This window comes from Phoca vitulina, unplaced genomic scaffold (genome assembly GCF_004348235.1).
Source record: "Phoca vitulina isolate PV1807 unplaced genomic scaffold, GSC_HSeal_1.0 scaffold9, whole genome shotgun sequence".
NCBI classification, from domain to species: domain Eukaryota; kingdom Metazoa; phylum Chordata; class Mammalia; order Carnivora; family Phocidae; genus Phoca; species Phoca vitulina.
The window spans coordinates 27,533,578-27,545,810 of record NW_022589712.1 but is presented as its reverse complement, the minus strand read 5'-3'; the positions used below and the strand labels follow the sequence as shown (position 1 = coordinate 27,545,810).

At 49.7% G+C, this 12,233-nt stretch overlaps 1 protein-coding gene across 1 annotated transcript; it reads left to right on the top strand.

Annotated features, from left to right (window-relative positions):
• The first annotated feature begins 3,290 nt into the window (after positions 1–3,290).
• On the top strand, positions 3,291–5,981 carry SLC35D3 (solute carrier family 35 member D3). The gene is made up of 2 exons (XM_032408304.1): positions 3,291–3,729; positions 4,737–5,981. The coding sequence occupies exons 1-2, from the start codon at positions 3,291–3,293 to the stop codon at positions 5,549–5,551; spliced, it is 1,254 nt and encodes a 417-aa protein (XP_032264195.1). The 3' UTR covers positions 5,552–5,981.
• Positions 5,982–12,233: the final 6,252 nt, after the last annotated feature.

Genomic DNA, 12,233 nt, shown 5'->3' with positions numbered 1-12,233 from the left:
GGCTGACCTGCCCACAATACGCTTTTTAAAATAGTAAATTATACACAAATAGGTCGATGTCCTAATTTTATCATTTTTTTAAAAAGGGGATTATGTATGTATAAATAGATACATAAGAAAACTGTAAAGGTTTGCACTAGTAGCCAGCTCTGTGTAGTGGGGTTGGTATGGGGTTGGGGGTGGGGAATATTGAAGATAGCATGTTCAATTATTGTTCTAAAGTCTGTTTTCCTTGTACATACTATAATGGGAATGGGTTACTTTTACAATTAAAAATAATGAAATAAGACCATATTTCCTTCTCCAGGATGTCTTTTCTGATACCTCTTGAGAAAGCTGATTTTATTGTCCTCTTTATTGCTCTCTTGTTTCCGCCACGGGGCCCCACTGTTGCATAAGCCTCATTGTGTTGTCTCACCTGCACCTGTGAATCCTGAAGAACTCAGATGAGTGCTAGTCTTTGAATTCTCTGTGGCTAACCAACTGCCTGGCCCCAAATACTCGCTCTATATGTTTGCCAAACGAATGACCTAAAGGATTTATTTAATGCCATCAATATGTATTAAGTAGCTCCAAAGATAATGGAGCTTGATACCAGTAGGTCAAATAGCTTTTTGACCTTCAGATCTACATTCTTGTTCAATTAACCTTGCTAAACATAGTATTCTTGTTTTTCCCATTTTTCTTTAGGAGCTCATCTAGTAATTGGTGTGGGAGATGGTATTAATTTTTTTTAAATGAAAGCCCTAATGGAAAAGAATTATATGCAATAAAGTAGAGAAAATGAACTGTTTTCATGCCAGTGCAGGTTTCAAGTATTAAGCTAAATTTTCTTGCCTAAATGAGAAGGGTAAGATAGCTGAATCAGCCCCAAATCTTTTACCTAATGTTAGTATCACAAATGGAAGCAATTATAATTGCTGGCAGAAATGAATCACTCCAAAACTGGGTCTATGCGGACAGTTCTTTATTGTGTTCACTTAAGATGGCTTTTATTGGAATGGTCCCCAGAAGCAGAGATCTGTTACTTGCTGATTTCTTTAAAAAGTTAATCTTCAAGGTTTTTTTTTTTTTAATCTGAGTATACTTTGTTTATATGCTTCTACTATACACATACACGTAATGTGACCTGCTGCTTCAGACCCCATTCCCTAAAGAAAGAACATCACTTGAAAAACAGCCCATGAAATGGCCAATAGTGTGTAACCATAGCTGTTAGCAACAAAAACAAAGAATTTCCCAGGGAACCAGAAGCATGGGTTTCAGTAAATTGCTTTTCAGTGTTATTCCTGGAAAGTTGACACACTGAGCCATTTGCAAACATTTTGAGTGTCCACCTGAGGGGGGCAGGGAGGTGGCCCTACTAGGCCCTGGGCAGGACTGGTTGAAACCTAGATCTCTCCCACCAACGTGAGCTCCCAGCACATGCAAAGCTGGCCCAGAATAAGGACTGCAGTGATGCTGCCAGTCCCTGGTGGAAATTATTTTTCTGCTCTGGTAAAAATAATCGCGGCTTCAATATCCGGGCTGGAAGTGCCGCGTTCAGCACAGAGGGGGAAGTATGGAGGAGAAAACAAAAGAATCACTAAAGAAGCGGTTCGTGTATACTAGTTCGTGCAGCAGTTAAGGGCTAGGAGGTTGGGATCCCGATGGCAGTGGGTGGCTAGGAAAAGTGAAGGAAAGGGCGAGGTGGTGCGCTGCAATTTCAGGCTCTCTTCCTTGCTCCCAAACCCTGGCCAAGTCTGTAATTTTAAAGTAGCGCGAAAACTGAACTGTGTCTGGCTTTTAGCTGTGACCTCGGCTGAGCGAACCCCTTTGCTGCTGCTGGGTTTCCGTGTCCGGGCGTTACTTTCCAGGGAACGAAATTCAGATCGAAGGGTCACAGAAGCCTTGTGCCCGGAGAAAATAATTTCCTACTTTTCTTAGCCAGATAGAAAGTAAACAGTTCTCAAGTCCTGCAGGGCCCCCGGGCGGTAAGAGGTAGGGGTTGTCCCGCTCCCCAAAGCCGCCAACGACAGCCCCGCAGGCTGCGGTCGGTTCCCGGGGTTCCAGAGAAAGCTACACCTAGTCTCGGCGCGGTCTTGGCCCCGGGTTCCTGCCCCCGCTACGCCCTCCCTCCCCTGCCAACGCCCCCCGCCCCCCACACCTCCCAGCGTAGCCAGTCGCTCCCCGCCCACCCGTGGGGCACCGTCGCCCCCGTGGGATCCCCCAGATCGGTGGAGGGTTCTCCCTCCAGAGACTTAGGTTCTGCTTTTATGCTTATTTCACATCTTTGCCCCACTTGGAACGTGTGCCCCTGCCTCCGCCCCCAGGCTCCGCAGTCCGGTGAGGCCAAGGAGCGCCCCCCCCCCCCAAACCCTCCCAGAGCCACGCGAGTCCTCCCAGGTCTCTCCCTGGAAGGCGCACGGACTGGAGAGCGCGCTGGCGGCCACGGGAAGAGGCCAGGCTTGGCGCCCTAAAGCACGCTGGGGGTGGTGTCCTGGGGCCGTGGGTTTCTTCAATGTGGGGGTGCCGGCGCGGGAGCATCAGGGAGCCCCGCAGCCGGCTGGCACCGACTTTTTCCCCTTTCCTGGCCGGCAGCTGGACAAGGTCCCGCGGCTGCGCCCGTAGGGACGGCGGATAGAAAAGCCGCTGAAGCTCGGGGAGGGAAGGGAAGGGTTGGGGCTGAGGGTGCTGTCACTTGTTGCGGCTAATAAGCTCGACCCTGGAGCGCTGTTGTTTCTACCATCTTTAGCTGTGCCCGGGATCCCGCAACCCGCGCCCCTGGGCTCGGCGCTGGAGAGAACAGGCCAGCGGGAGCAGCTGGCCTGGCCGGAGGAGAGGGGGCGGCGCCCGGAGAGCCCGCCCGGATGGGCGCTGGGCTGCCGGAGAGGTGCGAGTCGGGTCCCGCTAGCCGCAGCTGCCCGGTCTTCCAGGAGCAGAGCGTCCGCCCTGGCTGGGAAACCGCGCGGGACACAACCCATTGCAGCTCGTCACATACTTACAGATCGCTGTCGCTAGGTTTCCCGCCACTCCTCTCAGACCAGCCCCCCACCCCTGCCACTTTTCGGAGTCCCCCGCCCTCGTCACTGCCTCCCGGGAGCTGCGGGGCAGTTGGACGCGAAGCGGCAGAGCCGCGAGGACGCCTGGCTGGAGCTGCCCTCTGCAGCGAGCCGGCGCCCCCTGCCCTTCGGCGCGGCGTTGGGCGGGCACCCCCGCAGCCCTCGCTCCGCTGCTCGCGGCTCTCTTCCCGGCTCTCCTTCCGCAGGTCCCGGAGCTCCGCCACCACCGGGTGCGGCGCGGCCGGCGCGATGCGGCAGCTGTGCCGGGGCCGCGTGCTGGGCATCTCGGTGGCTATCGCGCACGGGGTCTTCTCTGGCTCCCTCAACATCCTGCTCAAGTTCCTCATCAGCCGCTACCAGTTCTCCTTCCTGACCCTGGTGCAGTGCCTGACCAGCTCCACGGCGGCGCTGAGCCTGGAGCTGCTGCGGCGCCTGGGGCTCATCGCCGTGCCCCCCTTCGGCCTGAGCCTGGCGCGCTCCTTCGCGGGGGTCGCAGTGCTCTCCACGCTGCAGTCCAGCCTCACGCTCTGGTCCCTGCGCGGCCTCAGCCTACCCATGTACGTGGTCTTCAAGCGCTGCCTGCCCCTGGTCACCATGCTCATCGGCGTTCTGGTGCTCAAGAACGGCGCGCCCTCGCCCGGGGTGCTCGCGGCCGTGCTCATCACCACCTGCGGCGCCGCCCTGGCAGGTGAGCGGGACCCGCGCCCACCCCCGGCCCACCCTACCCCACCGGACAGAGACTGCGGGGATCACCTAGTGCAAGGCCCTCACTTCCAGATGGGGAGACTGAGGCAGAGAGAGGCTTGAATGTGGGTGCTCGGCTCGCAAACGGGACCTCTGAGACCACGCCGAGCCTTTCCCAGCGCTCCGACCTCCTCCTTTAGAGCGCACCCCTCCCCCCAGTCCGGGCTTCCGACCCCCGCCCCCGCCTAAACCGGTATCGCCCTCTCCACCTTCCCTTCCCCCCCCAACCCGCCTCCCCTCTCCTCCGCCCTGCCTCGCTTCCTTCCTCCAGGAGGGGTGGGGGAACAGCCTGAGCCTGGGAACTGGAGCCCCCAGGCTGAGTCGGAAGGAGGGGGGCGCTGAACTTCCCTGGGTCACGCGGGGCTGGAGTGGTGGGGGTCGGGGGACAATGGAAACCAAGCTTGAGCCGCGGAGGCTAGTTTGGGTCTCTGGCGCCGCGCGAGGTGCTGAGGGAGCGAGGCAGAGGGGGCCGGAGTGAGCCCCACGTGAGGGCCGAGCTTGAAGGACTGAGCCCGAAGGGAGCCGGCGGGAACGGGAAACGGGTCGGGAGAGAGAGGCGTTCGCTCGGCGCCCAGCCCGCCCGGGGTAGAGGACAGTAGCTGGGGATCCCTCTTCCTTCCGGAGCCCCACGGAGAGGGCAAGGGTACAACGCGCCTGGTGACCTCCGTGCCTACCCCGAGGGCATCTGCGCTCTCCCGGGCCTTGGTCTTGGACAGAACTAGCCAGGGTGCCCCGGGGATATGGCAGGGAAGGCGCCTCCGATTATGCCTCGAACTGGGCATTGGCTGAACTTGGCTCTTGCGTTTTATACCCCTGGGCAGAGCTGGGACGCGAACCCTGTCTTACTCACCAACCCTACGCGTTGCCCCAGTGAATACCCACCCTCGCCAACCCGGTGTCTTCTCTTTTTCCTTCTTGCCTTGGCTCCGCGGTTCTCCTGGGGCGCTCCAGGAGCCGGCGACCTGACCGGCGACCCCATCGGGTACGTAACGGGCGTGCTGGCCGTTCTGGTGCACGCCGCCTACCTGGTGCTCATCCAGAAGGCCAGCGCCGACACGGAGCACGGGCCGCTCACCGCGCAGTACGTCATCGCGGTGTCCGCCACCCCACTGCTGGTCGTCTGCTCCTTCGCCAGCACCGACTCTATCCACGCCTGGACCTTCCCTGGCTGGAAGGACCCGGCCATGGTCTGCATCTTCGTGGCCTGCATCTTGATCGGCTGCGCCATGAACTTCACCACGCTGCACTGCACCTACATCAACTCGGCGGTGACCACCAGCTTCGTAGGCGTGGTGAAGAGCATCGCCACCATCACAGTGGGCATGGTGGCCTTCAGCGACGTGGAACCCACCTCTCTGTTCATTGCCGGCGTGGTGGTGAACACCCTGGGCTCCATCATTTACTGTGTGGCCAAATTCGTGGAGACCAGAAAGCAAAGCAACTACGAGGACCTAGAGACGCAGCCCGGGGGCGAGGAAGCACGGCCAAGTGGAGATCAGCTGCCATTCGTTATGGAGGAGCTACCCGCGGAGGATGGAAATGGCGGGTCAGCAGGTGGCCCCACTCAGAGGAGTGGGCAAGAGGCGAGGGGCAGCCCCGGCGGAGGCCCGCAGGTGGCTAGGAGTTCGCAGAACACAGATGGCCCCGCGGAAGTGAGCAAGAGGTCATTGAAGGATGCTTACCTGGAAGTGTGGAGGTTAGTTAGGGGAACCAAGTATATGAAAAAGGATTATTTGATAGAAAATGAGGAGTTACCCAGTCCTTGAAAAGGAAATGCATGTATGTATATATGTACATACACTTATTTTGTATGTTAGAGATACCATATTTTAATGAAGGGCCGCACAATTTTATCCTTTGAGGAGTGGGGAAGGGAAGCAAAGAAGGAAGCTGAAAGGGACTGACAGCAACAGCGTGAGCACCTGTGTGAATTATTTAGTGTGAGTTTACCTGAGGCATCACAGAGACAAACAAGCGTGAAGCTTAAGGAAGGAACGCAGCGGTTCTGACTGCAGACTCCTGGCACATGAATTTTATGTCTTTCTTTATAACCATAACCAAATACCTGCATGTACTTAGAGTTCCTCAGTCCACCCCCTCGGAAGATGGAGTATAGACGGGATGCCCACACTGAATAAGCTCAAAGAGGACATACCCAGACACGTCTTCAGTGATAGCTAGAACTACAGGTTTTATGGCCAGTTGAGCAAGAGTGTATTATTGAAATAATACATATACATCTATATATACTGAATTGATGTTTACCATTTATAGTCATCTGAAATATCATGTTTACTCTAATCTTTCTTCACTTTTTAAAAAAATAAGTACTCTATTATTCTATTATATATTGGTAGAAAATGTTAAAGCTATTTTGAATATATGAGTTCTTAGCTTTAAGCCTGAAGTTTAAAGTTGGCTTTTAGTAATTATAAAACTATTTCAAAGGTTGTTTGGGTTCATTGCCTCATAATATTTATTACTGAATGCCATAACCTTTTGAAAAGCCAGTTTTACTGTGTCCAATATTCTTTCAAGCAAATGCAAAGGCTGAACAATAATTCGGTATTAACTGAAGCCCAAACAGAAGTGAGTCCATCCAGTTAAGCTTGCTCTTTCGAGTCACACTGCACATCCCAAACCCTGTTACAAAAACAGTAACTGCAATATTCACTCTATGATATTTTTCTATCTTACATTTGTCAAAATAAAGTTATAAGTCTATCTGCTAAAAGATACAGTGTTATAAATTTGTTTCAGGCACATTTATGTTCTATTGTTGCTGGGTAGCTTGCCTTAGTCTTCAATGTGTGATGTCCCGTATCTGCTATGTAGGGGCCACCGCATAGAGAAGTTCTTAAATTAGCAGGGCAGTTTACTTTAAAACAACAACTAACAACCACAAAAACATTCCCATTTTCCAGTCAAGGAAACCGTTATAAAGTAAAATAAAATGGCTGCCTCACGCTGCGCTGTGAAAGCCATCGCCGCTGACGTCAGTTAACATGGAGGCTGAGATGTAATGGGAGAGTGCACGCAGAGGGCCGTCCTTCTTTCAGCCCCCTCCAGAGAGGTAATTTGAGAGAAGGCACTTTTATTATTTTTATTATTTTATTATTATTGCCAGCATGTTCCGGAGACTCTCAGATGGTAGTATCCTGTATTTTTCTTTATTTTTCAAAAAACGAAACAAAACAAAAAGCAGAATCAAAAATGGAAGTTTCGGCTTCATCAGGTTGGCCCTACAGGCTGGTGAGCAAGGGTCGATGTGGTGGTTTGGGATTGGTGCTGGGTTCCTGGTGGTCACAGGCAGTCCATCGTTTCCACAGGTACCTCTCCAAGCCATTGGAGATGTAGGAGCCCTTGTGTGTCTGCAGTTAAAAATGGTTGGCTAGGGTTAGAATGACTTCCTTAAAAATAAGAATTAATTTTGATGTCAACATGCGAGGAGACCACATCCTGTTGCACCTCTGTGAAGCAGAGAATGCAAAGCAGCAAAGTTGAATAAAGGTTATATATTTTTGTTAATACCATTGTCAGAGAAATGGACAGCATGGTTGTTTTTCACTGAAAAAATTCCTTTTGGGCCAAAACTGTGGGTTTACATTTACTGCAAGAAGATGAACTCTTTCCTCTCTCTGTAGAGCCACTGTATCAGTTAGAGTTCTCCAGAGAAACAGGACCAAGAAGATGTGTATATACGTATATACACACAGGACCAAGAAGATGATATCTATCATATCTATCTATCATCTGTCTCAGAGAGAGATTAGGGAGTTGGCAATTGTGGGGGTTGGCAAGTCTAAAATCTGTAGGGCAGGTTGGCAGGTGGGAAACTCAGGTAGGGTTTTTATGTTGCAGTCTCGAGGCAGAATTGCTGCTTCTGCAAACCTGAGTCTTTGCGCTGCAGGCCTTCCACTGATTAGACAAGGCTCACTCACATTCTGGAGGGTTTTCTCCTTTATTCAAAATCTACGGATTGTAACTATTAATCACATCTAAAAAACATCTTCACAGCAGTAACTAAACTACTGTCTGAGCAGACACCTGGGCACCACAGCCTGGCCAGGTTGTCACATAAAAGTAACCATCACAGGCACTTATGGTGGGAGGGGACAGTGGGGAGTGTGCAAGGATGGGAAAACCCAGGAAGATCAAAAGTGGAGGTTCTGTCACATCCATTGGTTTGGGCCAAGCTTGGGAGTCTCTACGTGGATGAAGAAAGTGAGTGATAAGGCAGGGCAGAATGTGAGTCAGTGCCTGGAGCTCAGCCACAGCAGGGCATGAGCAGGTGGCAGGCCTTGCCTGGCTTCTGAGTCCTTCTTCTATTGACAGTAGCACTTCGGCCCACCTACAAACTCAGGTCCACTCTGACCTTCGGGCTCTGCCAAGGCCTTGAGTCAGGAATGAAGCTTCTGAGGCACTCCAGGATATTACGGTGGGAGGGACTCAACTGGAAGTCACCACTGTTGCTTGACTGACCTGGTGTTTGTGCCCCATTTCAGACGATGTGGAGTCTCCTTTTCTCGGAGATCATGCCCTCACCTTGCATGTAATTGGGCATCTTGTCCCTGCCTTCACAATCTGTTCCTCTATCAATTCTTCACACACTCACTTGCCATTTCTTGACTGGAATCTGTCTGTGGAACACAGCATGATGTCAGTCAGACCTTCTCAGTGCTCCCCCTGCTGTTGGCCTTGTCCCCTAAGTGCCGTCTAGCCCTCTATTATTAATTGAGGCATAGATCATCCAAAACACTGGGGGAGTCATTGCCCAGAATGTGCAGGTGAGAGGGGGTGTGTGTGCTACTGGGGGTGGGGGAGCCGAGCTCAAGCAGTGGCCTAAACTTCTGCAAGATTAGCCATCCTGCAAAGGTGGTCACGTGTTATCAGAGGGCCTAGTCGTCTGTGTGATGAATAGCAATACTTCATGCAGACAAAGCTGGGTAAAACTTAGAAGTTCTCAACTGACTGATGACTTATTTTGCACTTTAGTTTGGGAAGTTTCTATTGACCTCTCCAAGCTCACTGATTCTTTTGGGGGGCCTGTCCAGTCTACCGATGAGCCCATCAAAGTCAATCTTCATTTCTTTTTTTTTTAAGATTTTGTTTATCTGTCAGAAAGAGAGCGAGAGAGAGAGAGCACTAACATAAGCAGGGAGAGTGGCGGGCAGAGGGAGAAGCAGACTCCCTGCTGAGCAGGGAGCCCAATGCCGGACTCGATCCCAGGACCCTGGGATCATGACCTGAGCCAAAGACAGACGCTTAACCGACTGAGCCACTCAGGCGCCCAGCAAAGGCTTTTATTTATTTTTTATTTTTTTTAAAAGATTTTATTTATTTATTTGACAAGAGAGAGACACAGCGAGAGAAGGAACACAAGCAGGGGGAGTGGGAGAGGGAGAAGCAGGCTTCCCGCTGAGCAGGGAGCCCAATGCGGGGCTCTATCCCAGGACCCTGGGATCATGACCTGAGCCGAAGGCAGACGCTTAACCCACTGAGCCACCCAAGTGCCCCTCATTCTTCATTTCTGTCACAATGTTTGGTTTTTTGAAACTCCTAGAATTTCCTTTTGATTCTAAGAGTTTCCATCTCTCTGCTTAACTTACCCATCTACTCTCGCATGTTGTCTACTTTTACCATTAGCTCCATTAGCACATTAATCATAGTTATTTTAAATTCCCTGTCTAATCATTCCAAAGCCTGTGTCGTATCTGAGTCTGATTCTGATGCTTGCTTTGTCTAGTGAGACAGGTTTTGTCCTTGGCTGTTTAACTTGCCTTATAATTTTTTTTTTTTTTGAAAGCCAGAGGATGTATGGGATAAGAGGACTTGAGGTCAATCAGCGTCCAGTGTGAGATTTCATGTTCATATATCTGCAAGGTGCTCTGTTTAATGTTTGCTGAAACCGTGGGTGTCAGAGGCTTCAAATTCTTCTAGTGTCCTTGCTTTTATCTTCTTGTTGTCTTTGGGCTTCCTCCTAAGATAGACTCTGATGCTTCTCAGAGCTTTCGGCTGTAATTCACCCTTATTATACTGGAGACTTGTTGGTGTGCTGGTAAATGGTAGGGGAGGGAAATTGTTCTACAGTCTTAGTGTTCTTCACTTCTGCATAACAGAAATTTCTTCCACTTCTGGGTTTTATTCTCCCATGTTCCTACTATGAAACCCATAACTTTCATGTTAACCTCCAAGGGATAATTGCTGACCTGACTCATTTGTTACCTCCATCTCTAGATACCACAGTCGGTCTGCCAGGCTAGACTTCATTATAGCATCTGGTACCTTCTCCCTGGCCACACCCCCCTCACCACCCTTTACACACATAACAAGTACTTCTGATTCTGGGTATATTCCTCTCTGAATCTGTTCTCTCCTGTTTCCGAGAGAAAATAGCAGGGTTTGGAAGAAAGCCGGTGAGCAGAACAGAGTAGAACGTAGAATAGCAGGATGCACAGCTAATAAAATGAGCCCCCAAATCTCCCATGGGGAACCATCCCCTCCTGGCTTCTGGTTCATGTAATTCAGATAGTGTTGACCCCATCCTTCTACCCTCAGTGTGTGACTCCAGCCAATCCAACCAAAGCATTTCCTCCACTTGGAAGCACAATTAGTTCAGGATGGTCATGGGACCTGGTCAGAGTTGATGAAGTGCAAGGATACTTTTGGCAAGACTTAAGTATGTTTTTTTCTTACTGGACTTGAAGCTAGGAGTATGGAGTGGAATGGGGCCAGATGCGCTGTTACCATCTCACCACAAGGAAAAGATACAATGGAAAGGAAACAATACAGAGAGTCCAAGTGGACTGGAGAGGTAGAAAGAGATAGAGAGAAACAGTTTTGGTGACCCCACATGGCCCTGAAATTAAGGTTTCACTTAGGTTAGCACTATCCCTCAGATTGTCGGTTCCATGCAATAAAGCCTTTTGTTGTTGTCATTATTTGCTTATGTCATTTCAAGTTGGGATTTTTGCCACTTGCAACCTAAAGAGTCCCAAGTGACACAAACATAAATTAACGGTTCTCAGCCAACAGAGAGAGTAAGGACCAAGAGACGTTTTTTGTTGGTTGGTTTTGTTTTTGTTTTTGATTTTTCACCACACAATCCATGATGCCCTGCACTCCACTAAGGATTAGAAATGTCTCCATGATCTCTTGCAATGACCCTCTAGCATGCGCATATCCCCCATGGTCTTAAACCACCCATGCTTAGTTAGATCCACCAGTCTTTCTCTTCAGTTTACAATTCAGTTGATTCCCATATTCATGCTTCACAAATTCACTGGATATTGGAAGAATTCGTGTACTGCATACTGTTATAAATACTACTACTTGATGCCTTTATTATAGCACTTACTATTTGCTAGGTGAGGTTCTAAGTGTTTACAAGTACTAATTCATTTAATTTGCACAATATGCTTAGAGGTTGACATTAATATTATCCCAATCATACAAAGGGGTGAACTGAGGAATGGAGATGCTGAGTAACTTGCCCTGATCTCAAAGCTGGTAACCTGTAGATCTGGGTTCGCATGTGAACCCAGGCAGTCTGGTCCAGTGCCCAGAAGTTTCATGCCATGCTCTTCCCAGTGAGAAGTGCTCAGTCTGACACCACGAGGCTGGACATGCTGGGAGTGGTGGTGAGCAGCTACAGTGTTAGTTGACCCTGCAGCTCAGTGGGGATCCTGACTCCATCCCTAATTCTTTCCTGCTGTCCTCCAAAAGGAAAAAGATACAACTTTATTTCTAGAACAACCTATATGTGTATGTATAAATCATTTTCTGTTTGTGAGCACTAAGGGACCCAGAGAGCCACTGAAAAGCAAAGTAAAGAAAGGGGCCCCATTGCTATTATAACAAAGAATCCCCAGGCTACCCAGCCTTTTGGATCAATTTCTCTCTTAATATTCAAATAAAATCACTTATTCCTCACCTTATATATAACCGTGGGAAGTAAAGCCCTTCAGTAGTGTTTCTGAGGAGTCATTGAACATGCTCAGTGTGGCTGATTACTTCTTGCTCCCAGTTGCTGTGTGAATCACTTTAAAAAAATCCAAGCAAACAGCTTTATTGAAATATAATTTACATACCATAAAATTTGCTCATTTTAAGTGCACAATAGTCTTTAGTATGTTTCTAGAATCGTACAACTGTTACCATTAGAACATTTTCATCATTCCAAAAAGAAATTCTGTACCCATTAGAAGTCACTAGCCATTCCTCCCCAGGCCCCTCCAGCCCCTGGCAATGCCAAATCTACTTGCAGCCTCTGTGGATTTGCCTGTTCTGGATGGGTGCTTCTTGCTAGCCTGAGAGTGTTTCTTCAGACTGCTTTTCTTCACCAGCTCCCATGCTCCTGTTTTTACACAAGGTGTGGCTAATATGAAGTTGACATTGAGATTCAGTTGACAAGATTTACTGAATGCTTGACGCTACTTATCGTAAGGG

Bases quoted from the DNA above. Each gene is read 5' to 3' on its own strand.
- SLC35D3 (XM_032408304.1), top strand. From the start codon at position 3,291: ATGCGGCAGCTGTGCCGGGGCCGCGTGCTGGGCATCTCGGTGGCTATC. The intron at 3,730-4,736 runs GTGAGCGGGACC...GGGGCGCTCCAG, and splicing joins CTGCGGCGCCGCCCTGGCAG to GAGCCGGCGACCTGACCGGC.